This window comes from Scyliorhinus canicula, chromosome 6 (assembly GCF_902713615.1).
Source record: "Scyliorhinus canicula chromosome 6, sScyCan1.1, whole genome shotgun sequence".
Taxonomy (NCBI): Eukaryota; Metazoa; Chordata; class Chondrichthyes; order Carcharhiniformes; family Scyliorhinidae; genus Scyliorhinus; species Scyliorhinus canicula.
In genome coordinates this window covers 105,054,165-105,071,280 of record NC_052151.1, presented here as the reverse complement: position 1 = coordinate 105,071,280, position 17,116 = coordinate 105,054,165, and the positions used below count along the sequence as shown (strand labels likewise).

Below are 17,116 nucleotides of genomic sequence, written 5' to 3'. Positions count from 1 at the left end.
AATTGTGCATGCGAGGACCCCGCGCCGCCGGGTTCAGGCCGGGAACGACAGCTGGAGCGGCGCAGGCTGCTCCAGCCCCGTCCTACCACCCTGTGGGCCGCAGAATTGGGTCCCGGAAAGGGCGCCGACACCGGCGTAAAACACTCCCATTTTTACTCCGGCGTCGGCACTTAGCCGCCCGATGGGAGAATCCCGCCCGCTAAACTGTGTCCCCTTCCGTAAGTGGAAACATCCTGTTAGGCCCCTTCAGGACCTTGTTCGTTTCAATATGATCACCTCTCATTCCTCTAAACTCTAATGGGTACAGGCCCAACCTGTCCAAACATTCCTTGTAGGATAAACCCTTCATCCCAGGTATCAGTCAAGTGAACCTTCCCTGAACTGCTTCAAATGCATTTATATCCTTTCTTAAAAAAGACGACTAAACACAGTAATCTAGATATGGTCTCAGCAACACACTGTACAGGTGTAGCAAAACATCTCTGATTTTTTATCCTTAAGAACTAACAGTTCTCTGCTTTTATATTTAATTCCCCTTGCAATAAACAACAACATTTTATTTGCCCCTAATCAGTTGCTGTGCCTGCATAATAACATTTCCTGATTCATGGACCAGGACATCCCGATCCCTCTGTGCGTCAGAGTTCTGCAATCTCTTTCCATTTAAATATTATGCAGCTTTTTACCTGTCACGGTGGACAAGTTTTCATCTACCAATTTTTTGTCCTTTCATTTAGCCTCTCTGTGTCCCTTTGCAGACGCCCGATGTCCTCTTCACAATTTACTTTCCTCCTTATCTTTGTGTCGTCAGCAAATTTAGCTACCGTACATTCTGTCATTTCATCCAAGTCATTGTAAACATAAGGAGGCCCCAAGACAGATCAGTGTGGCACTCCACTTGTCTCATCTTGCCAACCTGAAAATGACCTGTTTATGCCGACCCTTGGCCTCCTGTTAGCTAGCCAGTCCTCTAATCCATGTTAATATGTTACCCCCTCCTCAATGAGTTGTTATTTTGTATAGTAACCTTTGATGTGGCACCTTGTCAAATCTATGTACAGCACATCCACAGGTTCCCCTTTATTCATGTTGCTTGTTACTTTCTCAAGGAACTTGTATAAATTAGTCAACATGATTTCCTTTTCACAAAACCATGTTGACTCTGCCTGGTTGCATTGAGATTTTCTAGATGCTCACTATAACCTCCTTAATAATGGATCCCAGCAATTTCCCTACAACCGATGTTAGTTAACCAGCCTGTAGTTCCCTGCTTTGTTCCTCCATATTTTCTGAAATAGAGAAGTCACATTTATTTAGAACCATTGCACCACTACAGTGCAGAAGGAGGCCATTCAGCCCATCAAGTCTGCACCGGCCCTCTAAAAGAGCACCCTACCTAGGCCCACTGCCCAATCCTATCTCTGTAACCCCATTTAACCTGAACATCTTTGGACACATAGGGGCAGTCTACCCAACCTGCACATATTTGGACTGTGGGAGGAAACCGGAGCACCTAAACCCACGTAGACACTGGGTGAACGTGCAAACTCCTCACTAACTCCCAAGGCTGAAATTCAACCTGGGTCCCTCGCACCGTGAGGCAGCAGTGTTAACCAGTATGCCAACATGCCACCCCATTGTTATTTTACAATCTGATGGAACCTTTCTTGATTCTACTATCTGAGCAGACACTTCCTTTAAGACACAAACATGATATCAATCATGACCTGCAGACTTGTCATCTTTTAGTTCCAATAATCATTATACATTTCTCCCTTCCTTTCACCACCCGATTCCCAAATATATCTGAGATGTTATTTGTATCTTCTACAATGAACACCACTGCAAAATATCTGTTCTATTCACCCACTATTTCCTTATTCACCATTATTAATTCCTCATTCTCTGTGTGGTATTATTACACATGGAGGGAATGTAAGGATGAATGGAATGGATACAGACAGCCACTAGAGGAAGCTGACCCTAGAGGTATATAAGAGAGGATACAGAGACTTGTGGGACAGAGTGTTGGAGTAGGTGGTAGGAGCAGTTGCTGAGCGAGGAGTACTGAAGATAGTGAGAGAGCATGAGAGGAGTGAATGAGTTAGTGAGTTAGATGAATATAGTTTATGTGTGTTTAATCAACTGTTAGTTCTTAAGGATGTGTTGAATGCAATTGTAGTGTTAAATAAATAGTTTTGTTACTTTACAAGACTCGTGGTTCTCTGATCAACACTACACATCAAAGCCATCTCAAAGAATTTACAGTGCAGGAGGCCATTCGGCCCATCGAGTCTACACCAGCCCTTGGAAAGAGCACCCTACCTAAGCTCACAACTCCACCTTATCCCCACACCTCCACCATATCCCACAACTCCACTCTATCCCCACACCTCCACCCTAGCCCCATAACCCCAACTAACTTTTTTTGGACACTAAGGGCATTTTAACATAGCCAATCCACCTAACCTGCACATCTTTGGACTGTGGGAGGAAACCGGAGCACCCGGAGCAAACCCACGCATACACAGGGAGAACGTGCAGACTCCGCACAGACAGTGAACAAAGCCGGGAATCAAACCTGGGACCCTGGAGCCGTGAAGCAACTGTGTTAACCACTATGTTACCGTGATGTCCCAATAAATCTGGTTCGAGCAAGGCAGAGAACAACACGTGGTACCAGGTGTTTGTCCCTAAAAAACTAGCATAGGTAGATTCGTGAAGACACCATAAATGGAAAAAATACACGATGATTGATCGAAGCAATCAAGCCTCTACATCTACATCTACATCTACTAGGGGGCCTCACGGTAGCATGGTGGTTAGCATCAATGCTTCACAGCTCCAGGGTCCCAGGTTCGATTCCCGGCTGGGTCACTGTCTGTGTGGAGTCTGCACGTCCTCCCCGTGTGCGCGTGGGTTTTCTCCGGGTGCTCCGGTTTCCTCCCACAGTCCGAAGATGTGCGGGTTAGGTGGATTGGCCATGCTAAATTGCCCGTAGTGTAAGGTTAATGGGGGGATTGTTGGGTTACGGGTATACGGGTTACGTGGGTTTAAGTGGGGTGATCATTGTTCGGCACAACATCGAGGGCCGAAGGGCCTGTTCTGTGCTGTACTGTTCTATGTTCTATGTTCTATCTAAAAGAACATCCAAGAAGCACGATGGAGATTTTGCGGAAACTGGATCATTTCACTACAGACAGTAGAATATATAGAAACTCGGCATTCTTCAAGCAGCAGTTTGAAAATTTTCTGTGTGCTGCTGTGCTTGAAAATGCCTCAGAACGGCAAAACTAGCACTCCTCTTACATTTGGCTGGACCTCTGGCTGTAAAGCTGTATAACATATTGTATCTTGAGAATAAGGATGAGTAAAATCAGTTTCTAATTGCCATGGAGAAATTTGATGAGTATTGTGGGCTTCCAACAGAGTAAAAGCCAAGGAAAAGACGGCCAAAGCAAAAAAATGTAATGCTGGAAGGTTCTGTTAAAATAGCCCATGCGAATACAGCAACTAAAAATGTTGAATCGGGAAAGTGGCATCAAGATTCGCGAGTCTGTTGGAGCTGTGGCGCAGGTCAAAAGTCGGTGCGCTGGGAGTGAAGGCCAGTTTGTGCAAGTGCACCCTGAAGTAAACGCACGAAACAGAGTTTGAAAGCTCCGGACATGTGCGGGACCAGATTGCACATGCGCACATTGAAGAAGACCCGAAAGGAGACCCGCAGTTGGAAAAAGAGCGCACTGGCCGACGATCATTTTTGCGCATGCGCACTGGAAGTGTGCTGGTGATGTCGCTGATATGATGACGTCAGAACGTTGCGGCTCTGCCCCCTTAAAGGGATAGTCCTCAGTAATGGGAAAAAATGTTTTAAAGTGCAGAAAATGGAGTGAACCTCCACCAGCAGCATAAGAACACTTGTGCAGCAGTAGTGACATGACAGTAAACAGCAAGGAAGAAGCAGTTAGTCCACAAAAGGAATAATCTTACACAGACTACACGAAGATCAACAGTGTCCACAGAGAAGAAAAAGGGTTGGAAAACTCAACCAAAGACAGCGAACACGAGCAGTTTGGAGAGGAGTATACCGTTCTGGTAGCGACAGTCACCTGAGATTGCTCCAAAGGATTCAAGTGAAGAATCCAATACGCCTCTCCAATAAAAGATCAGTCAGAGATGGACTGTGAAGCTCAATCTGAATGGCATAGCAACACCATTTAGCATTAATACGAGTGCCGAAGTGAATATGATTTTGCGGAATTCATTGCTGCAAGCAAAAAAGACACCGACCATAGGGATGCACATTGCGCATGTGCAATCTAGGTGTGAACTGATGGACTACAATAGGAACACGGTCATCTCGGAAGGTACATGTTGTCTGTTGGTGAGCCATGGCAACATTGAAATGCCTCTAGGCTTTGAGGTGGTCAACAATGAGCAGATATCAGGAATAGATGGGCAAGCTTGTACAGCATTGGATCTGGTCCAGAGAGTATATCCGACAGGTACAGCGGCAGATCAAGGAGAAAATTGGGAAAGTCTAGCATGTTTATTTGAAGAGCCGGCACAAGAAGATTGGGAGAGTCTAACCACTGTAGGTTACAGCAGAGACACTGATGAGGAATCGGATCATGTCAAGAGGACCAGGAAGGTCAAGACACGTTATTTGCAATTATTGAAGTAGCCACTGCTAGTAGCATTCAAGTTGTACAGGATTATACAAAGGCTGATGTTCGTAGTTCTACAGTGAACAGGTCACAGGAGAGCACAGCAATGATGAACAGCTGACAAGAAGATGAAGACTTCTTGGACAAGTTGGTTCCAGATGTGGAACATGAAGAGTTCGAACATACACTTGAACATCGAACAGGAACTGATGTTACAGAGCTCGATGGTACATCAGAGAATCCTGAGGGATGTATGGTAGACGAGTTGAATCGAGAACGCATCAAGGACCTGATCCTGAGTGCACTGGTTCGGGTTCCACATACATTGCTCAGAGGTACGTCCGTGATACCATTGGGCAATTTGATGACACATGGAACTTGCATGAGAGGAAAGTGTTGGAACGTGCAGTTATGCTTGACAACAAGACAAGGAACTGGAACTGCAGCACAGTGCATGAAACACAACTACCATTCAAAGTAGAACAGGCACATGCTTGTGTTGACAAGGCCAAGTTCAAAACTAATGGCACCAATGTCAGGGAGAACAGGATATTGTTGAAGAAACAACAGCATTCCAATGGTCGGGAAGTGGTGACTCTTGGTATTCAACCAGATACCACACCGGTTGTGAAGGCAAGAAATACAAACTCAACATCACAGGCACAGGAAAAGACCAAATCAGACGATGAACATGGTTCAACCATTCAAACTTTTGACTGATTGGACTGATGCCTTAATAATATGTGACCATTACCGCAGTGAAGACTGAGTGCTTACTCAAGGTTATGGATTGTAAAGTTTGAACAGTTTAAAACGAAAAATTGTTAGCCACTACTCAAACACTTGTAATGCCAAGACAATAATTTTGCTACATTTGTTATTAACGGTCTCCATTTATCTTAAAGATGAGAATTAGAAAGATAGGGGGTTAATAGGTTCCGTAGGCATCGGTACTGCATGTTTGATTAATACTGCACGCTATAAGGATGTAAGAAAAATATCTTAAATGTAATAATCCTTCTATAGAAAAAAGGAGGAATGTGTTATTAGTTAATGAGCTAGTGAGTTAGATACTAGATGAATATAATTTATGTGTGTTTAATCAACTGTTAGTTCTTAAGGTTAAGTGTCAAATGCAATTGTAGTATTAAATAAATAGTTTTGATAGTTTACAAGGCTTGCTGTTCTCTGATCAACACAACACATCAAAGCCATCTGGTGAGAGCAAGGCCGGGAAGAACACACTCTGGAGGACCAATGCGCATCTCGGCAATGCCCCCGGGAACACCAAGCCACCTAGTAAGGTCCCCCTGAGTCCGATCCCTGGCAGTGCCAACCTGGCATCTGGGCACCCTCGCACTGCTACCTTATCACCCCAACAGTGTCCCTGCCAGAGGGAGTGCTAGGGTGCCAACCTGCCCTGCCCCCCACCTCGCTGAGGATCTCTGATGGCCTGGGAGACCGTGGATGCAATTACGTTAATGGAAACCAGTAGTATACAGCACCCTTGGGTGGTCTCCCAGGCCCAGCCGTTAGGTTCAAGTGCTGGGAGAATCCCGTGAACGCATTTTTAAATAGCTCACTTAAATATGCAGTTCTGGATCACCCCCAGTGAGGGCGAGACCAGACCGTGAGGTCTCGCGAGATTTAACGTAATCACGCGAGGCATTTCGAACGTCGTAAATCTCAAGAGAGGCCTCTCCCGACACCAAGATGGGTGTGCCGCTGAATCACACTCAAGATGTTCTAGGCTGCTGTTTGAGGCAAGGGAAGAGATTTCAGGGGCTCTGATTCAATTTTTCAAATCCTCCCTGGCCACAGGAAATGGGACAGAGGACTGAAGGACAGCTCATGTGGTGCCATTGCTCAAAAAGGGAAGGAGGGAAAAAACACATAATTACAGATCAGTGAGTCTCACAACAGTGGTAGGGAAATTATTGGAAACATTTCAGAGGGACATAACTAATCTCCTCTTGGCATTACAAGTGCACACCTAAATACTTAAATCTTATGAGGGTCTCTGCCTCTGCCACCCTTTCAGGCAGCGAGTTCCAGACTCTCACCACCCTCTGGGTGAAAAAGCTTTTCCTCACATCCCCAATGGACCTCCTATCACTTACCTTAAATCTACGCCCCTTGGTCATTGATCCCTCCCCCAAGGGGAAATATGTTTTCCTGTTTACTCTATCTATGCTCCTCATAATTTAATACATCACATTCATATGCCCCCTCAGAATCCACGTAGACAGCCACCCAAGGCTGGAATTGAACCAGAGAACCTGGCGCTGTGAGGCAGCAGTTCTAACCACTGTGTCACCGTGCCACCTGATCTTCTAGGTGATGGATACTGAAACTTTGTCCACCCCTTCTTCTAGATGGTAGATAGTATCTCTGGGCTCTCTTTCCATTTGCTCTTCCAGATGGCGGATTCTGCTTCTGGGCCTCTTTCCACCTGCTCCTCTAGGTGGTGGATACTCTAGGTGGTGGATACTGTCTCTGCGTCCTCTTTCCACCCACTCTTCTAGCTGGTGGATACTGTCTCTGCGTCCTCTTTACACCCACTCTTCGAGATGGTGGATACTGTCTCTGGGTCCTCTTTTCACCAACTCTTCTAGGTGGTGAATACTCTTGGTGATGGATACTGTCTCTGCATTCTCTTTACACCCACTCTTCTAGCTGGTGGATACTGTCTCTGGGTCCTCTTTTCACCTAACCTCCTTGCTGGTGGTTACTGTACCCCACTTTTCACATGCTCTTCTCTGTGGTGGGTACTTGTATATCTGTTCATGAAGAATTATTGTCAGTAACTGATTTCCATGGTTCTCATTGTGCAGTTGGTTGGTGCACTGAAAAAGAAACATTTTGTTACACTCGACCCTAGTAGTTGAAGAAGCAGCCTTGAATATAAATCTGGACACAAAATATTGCCAGTGTGTTTTCGTAGTTTCTAAACCAATCTTATTGGTATAATGCAAGCTGTGGGTGAAATCTCTCTGTCGTGGCAGTAAGAGTAGAAGGAAAAGGAACAAAGTCAATTCAGTTTATCCTCTAGTGAGCTGTCGTCTGCTGGGGCACCATTTGCCACTGGGATAATATAGTACAGATAAAGAAAACATACGGAAAATTGCCATGCCAGTGCTTATCTGAGCAGAATTCTCTTTCAGGAACAATATGAGATTATTCGGAAAACACCACAGCTATTGACTTTTTGATACTGGAAGTAGATTAGAAGTATTTGTGGCTTTAAAATGTAACTAAGGTTATATGTAAGCAATGTCAGTATCAATTTAGCTTTTCAAATAATGTTTTGCTTTTAGGAGAACGCTGCCTGGATGATGATACTTATATGAAAGACCTATACCAACTTAATCCAGATGCAGAGTGGGTTATAAAGCCTCGGTGTCAATGAGGTTCCTTTATTAATAGATGGGCAGCATGATTAGGATATAGTGGATACAACAGGCCCTGTACAGCTAAGGAAGTGACACCAACCACACAGACCCATTATGCCGCTACTGGAATTTTATTACAGGCGACCAGAAGAGAAAACAATGTCGATCAGCAATGTCAAATTCAAGAGCAAAACTGAACTTGAAACAGGGTCAGGTACTGAAAGAGCAAATCCCTGTATTATCATTTTTAAAATTCAGATTTATTGGATTTGTATTCTTTTAAGGATATGAAATTGGAAGAAAGCATGTCATAGTATGATAAGAACATAAAAAAAATCATTCACATCAACAGAAACAAAATTTTGTTGGAAAACAGATTATTTGATGGCAGTGTTCCCTCTAAGCTGCATGCCTGCGTTGCCACACAACAGTCCATCAAGTGCTACACACTTAATTAGTACAACTGTACATATCCTGATGGTTAGATGAGGTTTCCTGCCACTCTAATCCAGCAGTGTAGAACTGATAGACTGGCGTGACGTAAATGAACAGATTAGAGTCAAGCCTGATATGATTAATCAGATATAATTAAAAGCCAAAATTCACTCTTGGCAGTTCCTGGAGCCTGAATCACTGCATTAGTTCTTGAGGCCCACTCTCCGTCTCTCCTGCTCACTAACCATTCTGCTCTCCCTCCAATGGCCACTTCTCTCCCCAACTCCCCTGTTCACTGCCTCCCTACCCAACTCTCCCTCTCATCTCTTTGCTTGCTGCCTTGACCCTTCCGCTCAATATTTCCAGGGGTGAGTGGGAAATAGTGTGTGGGCGTGGGGAAGCAGTCAGCTGAACATAAGTTGAAAGAGTTGTTATTAAGGGTTAGTAAAATAAATTTTGGAACAGTCGATACCACTGATCTTGTAGAACCGTGGAATCCCTACAGCGCAGGAGGCCATTCAGCCCATTGATTATGCACCGACCCTCTGAAGGAGCACCCTACCTAGGCCCACTCCCCTGCTCTACCCCTGTAACATCACGTAACCTGCACGTCTTTGGACACTAAGGGGCAATTTTAGCATGGCGGATCCACCTAATCTGCACGTCTTTGGATTGTGGAAGGAAACCGGAGGAAACCCATGCAGACACGGTGAGAACATTAAAACTCCACACAGTCACCCAAGGCCGGAATTGAACCACCGTGCCACTGTATCACTGTACTGTGCAGTAATCCTGCTTCCACTGGTTTCGTAGAATTATTAAAGGAAGATTGATCCCAAAGATATTCGACACATTAGAAACAGAAGGTCATATCTAGGGAGTTTGTGAAATGTTTTGGAATCCTATCCCAGACTTCCAAATAATAATGCAAAGGTTCTTCTGAGGGTATCTCATGGAACAGTTTAAACAGTGCATATTGCAAACACTATCTCTCCTCAATTCATTTTTGTGTGCTTTGAGAGACTTGATTTACTTACACAGACACTCACGCAGGCACGGGGAGAATGTGCAAACGGCCAGGATCGAACCCGGGTCCTTCGCGCCGTGAGGCAGTCGTGCTAACCACTGCACCACCATACCGCCCCTTGTTTACTTTAAAAATGGTGAATCACTTTATTACTTCACAATTCATTAATTATTCTAAAAAGCTGTAGGGGGAATAAATGTCACTACTTCCCCAAATCTGACCTCAACGGTCGTTCTTCCTCCTGGGATTCCATTCTCTCTTCACTACAACATTGTTTGACCCATCTTCCATGATTTAATTTCCCCCTTCAATATTCACACAATTTTCAGGGATAATGTGACTCTCTGACCTTCCTCCTCCAGTTCACAAGACCCAACCTCTCTGATTACATGTGATGATGTGAAGACATTATTGAGCTCTTTTACTCAGTGTTACAGAAACAGCACACCAATAAGCTCAAGAGGTTGAAGCTGTCTTCCCCGCATTTACTATCAATTCAAAAGGCAAGCCTCCTTAGCTGTTTCTTTTTTCAGCTTGTCAAATTTAACCAAAACATCCTTGTCCTGAACATCACTACCAATTCAACTCTTCTGCCAAACAAATAAAATACAAGCTACAATATAATAACTAAGAAATGCCTTCCATATATGGTAGTATAGTGGTTATGCTATTGAACGTAAAATCAAGATCGCGTGGGTTAAAATGCCATACTGGTAAATTAAGTCTAGTGGTTTGTGGACTAACATATTATCGTTTCAATGGCTGGGGGGGGGGGGGGGGGGGGGGGTGATTCTTTGTTCTTCAACCATACTTATGAGCTGGAATTCTCCAACCCTCGCTGGATTCTCTGGTCCCACCAACAGTGCATTCCGCCCACGGGTTTCCCGGCAGCATGGGGTATCTTCATTGGGAATTCCCATTGACAGCAGTGACAGCAGAGAAAGCTGTCATCAGCCAAAGGCATGCTGGGAAACATGCAGCAGTGAGACCGGAGAATCCTGCTCAGGTTTTTGTTTGTACTGATGGTGCACATCTGTACGATACCCAGATATTAGCACAGAAAACAACATTTGTCAGACACATGGCTGGAAAAATTACAGGGAACATTGCTTAGTAGTATCAGTCAGTCATGTAGCACATTACCAAAACACAAATGAACTCCAAACTTCTCTAAGAACATGTTTGAAAATACCTTACAAGTTATATCACAGACAAATTAGGAGCAATTAGATGAAGAAAATCTCTCATGTAGAGGGAAACTCTTTTGATATAAAATAAAAAATGCTGGAAAAACCCAGCAGCACTGGTGGCATCTGTGAAGAGAGAAAGAGAGTTAATTTTTGGAGTCCTTTGGACTCTTCTTCAGAACTTTGGAAATTCTTTTGACGTTGGTTAGGCCCATTATCATGCATGTTCAATAGCCGAAGGCTAAAGGCAATTGCTGAACTGGGCCTTGGACCTCATCACCATAATTCAAGAAAGCGATGGATATACAAGACTAACTTTATGCACGAGTGAAGCACAACTCGTAACCTGAACTGGCTCGGTTGAATGGCTTGCTTCTCCCCTTGACTTTAGTAAGCCCGCAGGCACCCAATATGGCTTTGTACTTGCTTCCGGCACTTTTATTTCAGAGGTATTAATAGACTTAAAATAAGCAGGTTAATGTCAATTAAATAGCAAAGAAATTTTACATGAACATACCGTGTTAATATTGCAAACAGAAATATGTAGATTTATTTCCATGCAACCTAAAGACGTCAATGCTTTGACTAAAAGTTTGCAGCAAAAATAAATATGATGGAAGTTTTATAAAAGTAGAAACGGGAGACAGATTAAATAAGAATGAAGTAACTCAACTGATTTATCAAAATGATCTCCTGTGCTGCAATACCAATGACATGTAGAATTTAGTAAATATTCTACAATTATTCTCATGGGATGTTTATAACAAAAATAACATGCTTTAAAGAGGCTCCATCATACTGATTCAATGGTACTGCTTTGAAGAGGATTTATATGTGATTTAAAAAAATAAACAAATTATTGAATTGTTTTAGATTTTGCTTTTGTTTAATATGTTCAAAATTAACTGATTGTTTTATACTGTTTTAATACATTTTCAGTTTTCAAACTGTACAGTTACATTTTCTAGTCCTGTAAATAAAAATATATATGATCTATTTGTTGCAATGTTGTTGCATTTGTCATTGAAGGCTTTTAGTAAGAGTGCATTGTATGTGGAGAATCTTTCTATAGATTCTAATGTAATCAACACTGAAACAAACAAATATTTTGTCACATAGCATTGCTACCTTTCAATTTCAACAAGTAGGCAATACAATAATAATGCACCACCCTAACAACATGCACTGTGCATATCGGGATAAAATATTGCATAGTCGATAATATAATAAAATATCCAATATTTAGTCACTAGACATTCATTTTATTTTTAAATTCCTTTTTTACGGGATGTGGGTGTCACTGGCTGGGCCAACATTTAGTGCCCATCCCTAACTTCCCTCCATTTCAGAGGGCATTTGAGAGTCAACCACATTGCTGCGGATCTGAGTCGCATGTAGGGTAAGATTTCCTTCCCTAAAGGAAGGAATAAAGGGCATTAGTGAACGTGATTTTTTTAATGACAATTCATGGTCATCATTAGACTTTTAATTCCAGATTTTTTTAAAAATTCAAATTTCACCATCTGCCGTGGTGCAGTTTGGGCACGGGTCCCCAGATCCTGCCCTCACAGTTGCAGTCTGTGTTTGCATAAGGGAGAAAGTTTCCCTGTCCACTATAATAAAATGCTCAACGTATTCTTTAGACTTGATTTGTCTATTAATAAACAAAGTAAATCTTATTCCTTGTGTCTTTTTTGATATCATTATAATAAACAGTCACTCGGTAGTACACAACTTGATGTTTCTGAAAAGAGAGACATATTGCCGAAACCTTTTGTCTTGACTAATATTACTCATGCAGGAGTAGATTATTATGTTGGTTTGAAATTGGACATTATTACATTTGTGCTTAGGAGCCAGATTTTCTTCACAACCTGTTGCATGTTTTGCCACGGCAGAGGTGGCCCGCCATTGGCCGCTGGTGGGATCTTCTGGTCCTGTCATTGACAAAGGGGTTTCTCGTTGAATGCATCTCTCACTGCCGGATAACCCGCGGCAGGGGTGCGCCGACTGCAGGAGTGGACTATCCCATTGGCATGAACGGCCAGAAAATTGCAGCCTATGAGTGCAAATCTTGGGTAACATGTCTCTCTTTTCTACAATCTCTCTCGTCAGGTACCATGCTCAAAGAGGGTGTCGGCGACTATGATACTCCATGTTCATTGATTATCTTTGTTACATTCATCCAGTTTGCCAGGTTCTTTAGAAAGATTGTTCATTCTCTACCTCAATCACGTTTACTTGCATCAGCATCAGACTTTCTAAATCACGATTTCTTATTACGTGTCCAAGAAATTCCAACTGCCTCTTCCTGATCTTGGTCAGCTGAGTTCTTTTGGCATCAGGGTCTCAGATCTTACTGCCACCTCTTTAATGGTCATGTGACTTGTCCAAGATATCTTCATTATTCCCCTCACAAACACAGCTCTACAGCCTCAATTTTCCTCTGTGGCTGGTATTCCCTGGCTGTTCACACGGGTGGGATTCTCTGGTCCTGCTTGCAGAGCTTTCCCCTCCTGCTGGTTTCCCAGGGGCATGGCGTGGCTTCGATGGGAATTCCCATTGACAGCAGCAGGAGCAGAGAATCCAATAAGCAGTGAGCAGCACCCCATCTTCCACTGCCAAGACACAGCTGGGAGGCTGTACTGTGTCACTGATCATTCAACGTTCACTTTGGTATGTCAAAATTGGTGCGATGGAACATTTTCAGCTTTCTTTTCATGGTTAATTTTGCATTGATGATAGTCTTAGGAATTTTTTGGCGATTCCAATCCTTGGTCTTATTTCTTGATCACACTTTCCGTCCCATGTTCACATACTTCCAGGGTAACAGAATCTGTCTACCTGTTCTTTTGGACACGACTGGACATTTTATTTTCTTACAATTTATTCTCAGTCCTTTCTCCTCGTGTTCACTCAGCACTCTATCCAAAACCTTTTTGGAGTTTCTCTTCAGAGTCGGCAATCAGAACGTCATCATGGGCATATCTTCATAGACTCTCTACAGTATAGAAAGAGGCTATTCGGCCATCGAATCTGTACCGACACTTTGAAAGATCACTCGACCTAGGCCCTATCCCCTACCCTGTAATGTCATCCTAAGGAGCAATTTAGCATGGCCAATCCACCTAACCACATCTTTGGACCGTGGGAAGAAACCAGAGCATCGGAGGAAACCCACACATTGGGAGAAAGTGCAAACTCCACACAGTCGCCCGAGATGGGAATCGAACCCTGGTCCCTGGTGCTATGAGACAGCAGTGCTAACCACTGTGCCACCATGCTGCAGTGAAACCTTCAACTAATAATCCAGGAAGGTCTTCAATCTCTCTAAAAGATATTTTTACTTTTCAACTGAATAAATCTGGGGAGAAAATACTTCCTATCTGACCCTCTTTTAATCTTCACCAAATTAGTTACATCATTCTCAACAGTATCATTATAATAAATAAAGCATTTTCACTGTATAAAGCACAGTAGCACATCCTTGAAATATCCTCTAGGCAACATATTACGTCTGAAATTCAATCACTGTTGCTATGTAGTTAAATACAGAAGCCAATTTGTGCATAGTAAGAACCACAAAGAGCATATTACAGAATGGCTAGATAATCTGTTTCAGTGATGTTGGTTGAGGGATACATTTGTCCGGGACACTGAGGTTCCTGCTGTTTTTCAAATGGGTTCATTTGTATCTGCCTAAGCAGTTGGTTGAGCCTCCATGAAGCTTTCGCAATAGTGATTAAGTTTACCCATTATTGGGCAGCACGGTGGCAGAGTGGTGAGCATTGCTGCCTACAGTGCTGAGGACCCGGGTTCGAATCCCGGCCCTGGGTGGAGTTTGCACATTCTCCCTGTGTCTGCGTGGGCTTCACTACCGCAGCCAAAAGATGTGCATGATAGGTAGATTGGCCACGCTAAATTGTCCCTTAATTGGAAAAAATAATTGGGTACTCGACATTTTTTAAAAAAGTTTACCCATTATTTTTGCCTTTATGTGCCTTTCAATCATATTTATTAATATTTCAATTAGATGACTCCTGAATAATTGAAGGGAGCTACTAAACATGCATTCTGAGCATGTGCAATTTGTAGAATTTCATAGCCTGCAGTACGTTTCTCAACTTGGAAGTGTTGAGGGCGGCGTGGAGTGATATTCGGGGACAACATATTTGGGCAGCACGGTAGCATTGTGGTTAGCACAATTGCTTCACAGCTCCAGGGTCCCAGGTTCGATTCCGACTTGGGTCACTGTCTGTGCGGAGTCTGCACGTTCTCCCCGTGTGTGCGTGGGTTTCCTCCGGGTGCTCCGGTTTCCTCCCACAGTCCAACGGTGTGCAGGTTAGGTGGATTGGCCATGATAAATTGCCATTAGTGTCCAGAATTGCCCTTAATGTTGGGTGGGGTTACTGGGTTATGGGGATAGGGTGGAGGTGTTGACCTCGGGTAGGGTGCTCTTTCCAAGAGCCGGTGCAGACTCAATGGGCTGAGTGGCCTCCTTCTGCACTGTAAATTCTATGATAATCTATCACAAACAAGATATTGCAGCTGAATAACAGTGAATGTAAATTACAATCAATCATATTCATGTTGATGATCCATCAATAATTGTTCTACACCATTTACTTTTAATCCTGTTACTAGGGTGGCTTGTCTTATGGTGACTGAACAGTCAAATTACATTTTAAGCAGATAGACCCTTAGAATTGGAAAGCAATATGACCTCCCTGTATAGTCTTTAACATTCTTTGACATCTAGCATTGCTCACACATCCTGCTTCTGTCACACCTCCTGGTGGAGATCTGAGGAAATATTTGGCCTATGTTCTTTTTCCTGATGTCACCGCACCCACCTTATCTGATCTCTAAGTCATATAAAATGCTCAGGATGCAAAGGTGGCAACATTTGACTATGCAGCCTATTTCAGTCAGAAGGAAATGGCGCTGGATTTGGAAGGAGTGCTGTGGCTTTGAAAGTACTCTGAACAGCCAATTTGCTTTCAGTCATAGGTGCTATATTTGCAGACCTTCATGGGAAACCCGAACAGCCGGAGGAAACCAGTGCAGACATGAGGAGAAGGTGCAAACTCCATACAGAAAGTCACTGAAGGCTGGAATCGAACCTAGGCCCCTGGAGCTGTGAGGCGGAAATGCTAAATACTGTGCCACCGTGCCGCATGAAAATCATAGATCTTCATTTGTGGTAGATCAAGGAGATTTCTGTTAACTAGGAATCTAAACATGACTTCTTGTTATAGGAGTGGAGAAATAACTGATGAAGCCACATGATGTGATCAGGTGCAGAACCTTTCTCTGGAATGTTGCTGCTATGTGACATTCAGTCTGACCATGCCCTATCACTGCTATTTATCAGAGCAATTTTCAATATATAAAGTAAAGCAATCTTTCACAGTACAATGAATTACATTTAATGGAAGTATTGTTTTCTTTAATAAAACATGTTGAAACATCAATGTAGTAAGGAAAATGGAGACATGGAGGTACTCTTGGGGCAGCAGGGAAAAACCTGTCTGGAAAGGGTTAAACTGACATTCTCCAAGAACCGTATCAAATTAGCATAGCACAAGCCAGCATGCTACAGGTAACACATCTTCCACTTCAGCCCCTGGAACTAATAGGAAAGTGATCAGCCTGGCTCCGGCCTGTCTAGGAGAGACATTGTACAGCGAGCTATATGCAAATATCAAGGACATGGAGTAGTTACCACCCCATTACGGACCAATTGTTTCGACACGGTCTTTTGTATTATAAAGCAGGTGGACAAGATAGATCTCTGAAATGATTAGGAGCAATGTATGTAAAACAGTGTATCCGCGTCTTCTAATCGAGAATGATTGTAATCCCTGCCAGTACTGATAATCGGTTGCATGTACTATTTAAATCACTCGTATCAAGTTGAATCATTTTGAATTACTCTAACGAGCTGAAACAGTATAAAGAATTGCGCGAGGGCTTTGTTCAAGTAGTGCGACTTGTACCAAGCTGCAGTTACAGCTGCCGAGTTTAGTTCTCCCGCATGCATGTGGCATTAAAAGACGTTTTGTTAAAGTTTCATACGGTCTGAAGAACTCGACTCATTTAACTCTGCTAACAATTTATATCTACTCAAAATCATAATTAAAATAAAAAGTCAAGATTGACTTGTTACAAAGTCACAGAGTCAGAGTAATAATTTCTTTGAAAACATATACATTAAGCTTTATATAACTTTTGATCAATTTAAATCAAATAAAGAAAAAATAAATAAAATGTTAAATGTGAGATCTCACAGAAACTGTACTAGCCAGATATTCAACACACCCATTATTCAAATTCAGAGGGATAGTAAAAGCAGATAATACATTGGTTGTTTACTGGATGTTTGTTAAAGCAAGTGTTCTGTATTGATCA

At 42.9% G+C, this 17,116-nt stretch overlaps 1 protein-coding gene across 6 annotated transcripts in view; it reads left to right on the top strand.

Annotated features, from left to right (window-relative positions):
- arhgap18 (Rho GTPase activating protein 18) overlaps nt 1-16,780 on the top strand; it is a 183,973-nt gene extending 167,193 nt beyond the window's left edge. For 5 of the 6 annotated variants that reach the window (XM_038799804.1, XM_038799803.1, XM_038799802.1 and 2 more), the window contains one exon: nt 15,710-16,780. In XM_038799804.1, coding sequence (XP_038655732.1) covers nt 15,710-15,813 — 104 coding nt within the window. In that variant the 3' untranslated portion in view covers nt 15,814-16,780. Of the gene's footprint in view, nt 1-7,981; nt 9,110-15,709 lie in introns of those variants that run through there. The other variant, XM_038799801.1, reaches the window with a different exon arrangement.
- Nucleotides 16,781-17,116: the final 336 nt, after the last annotated feature.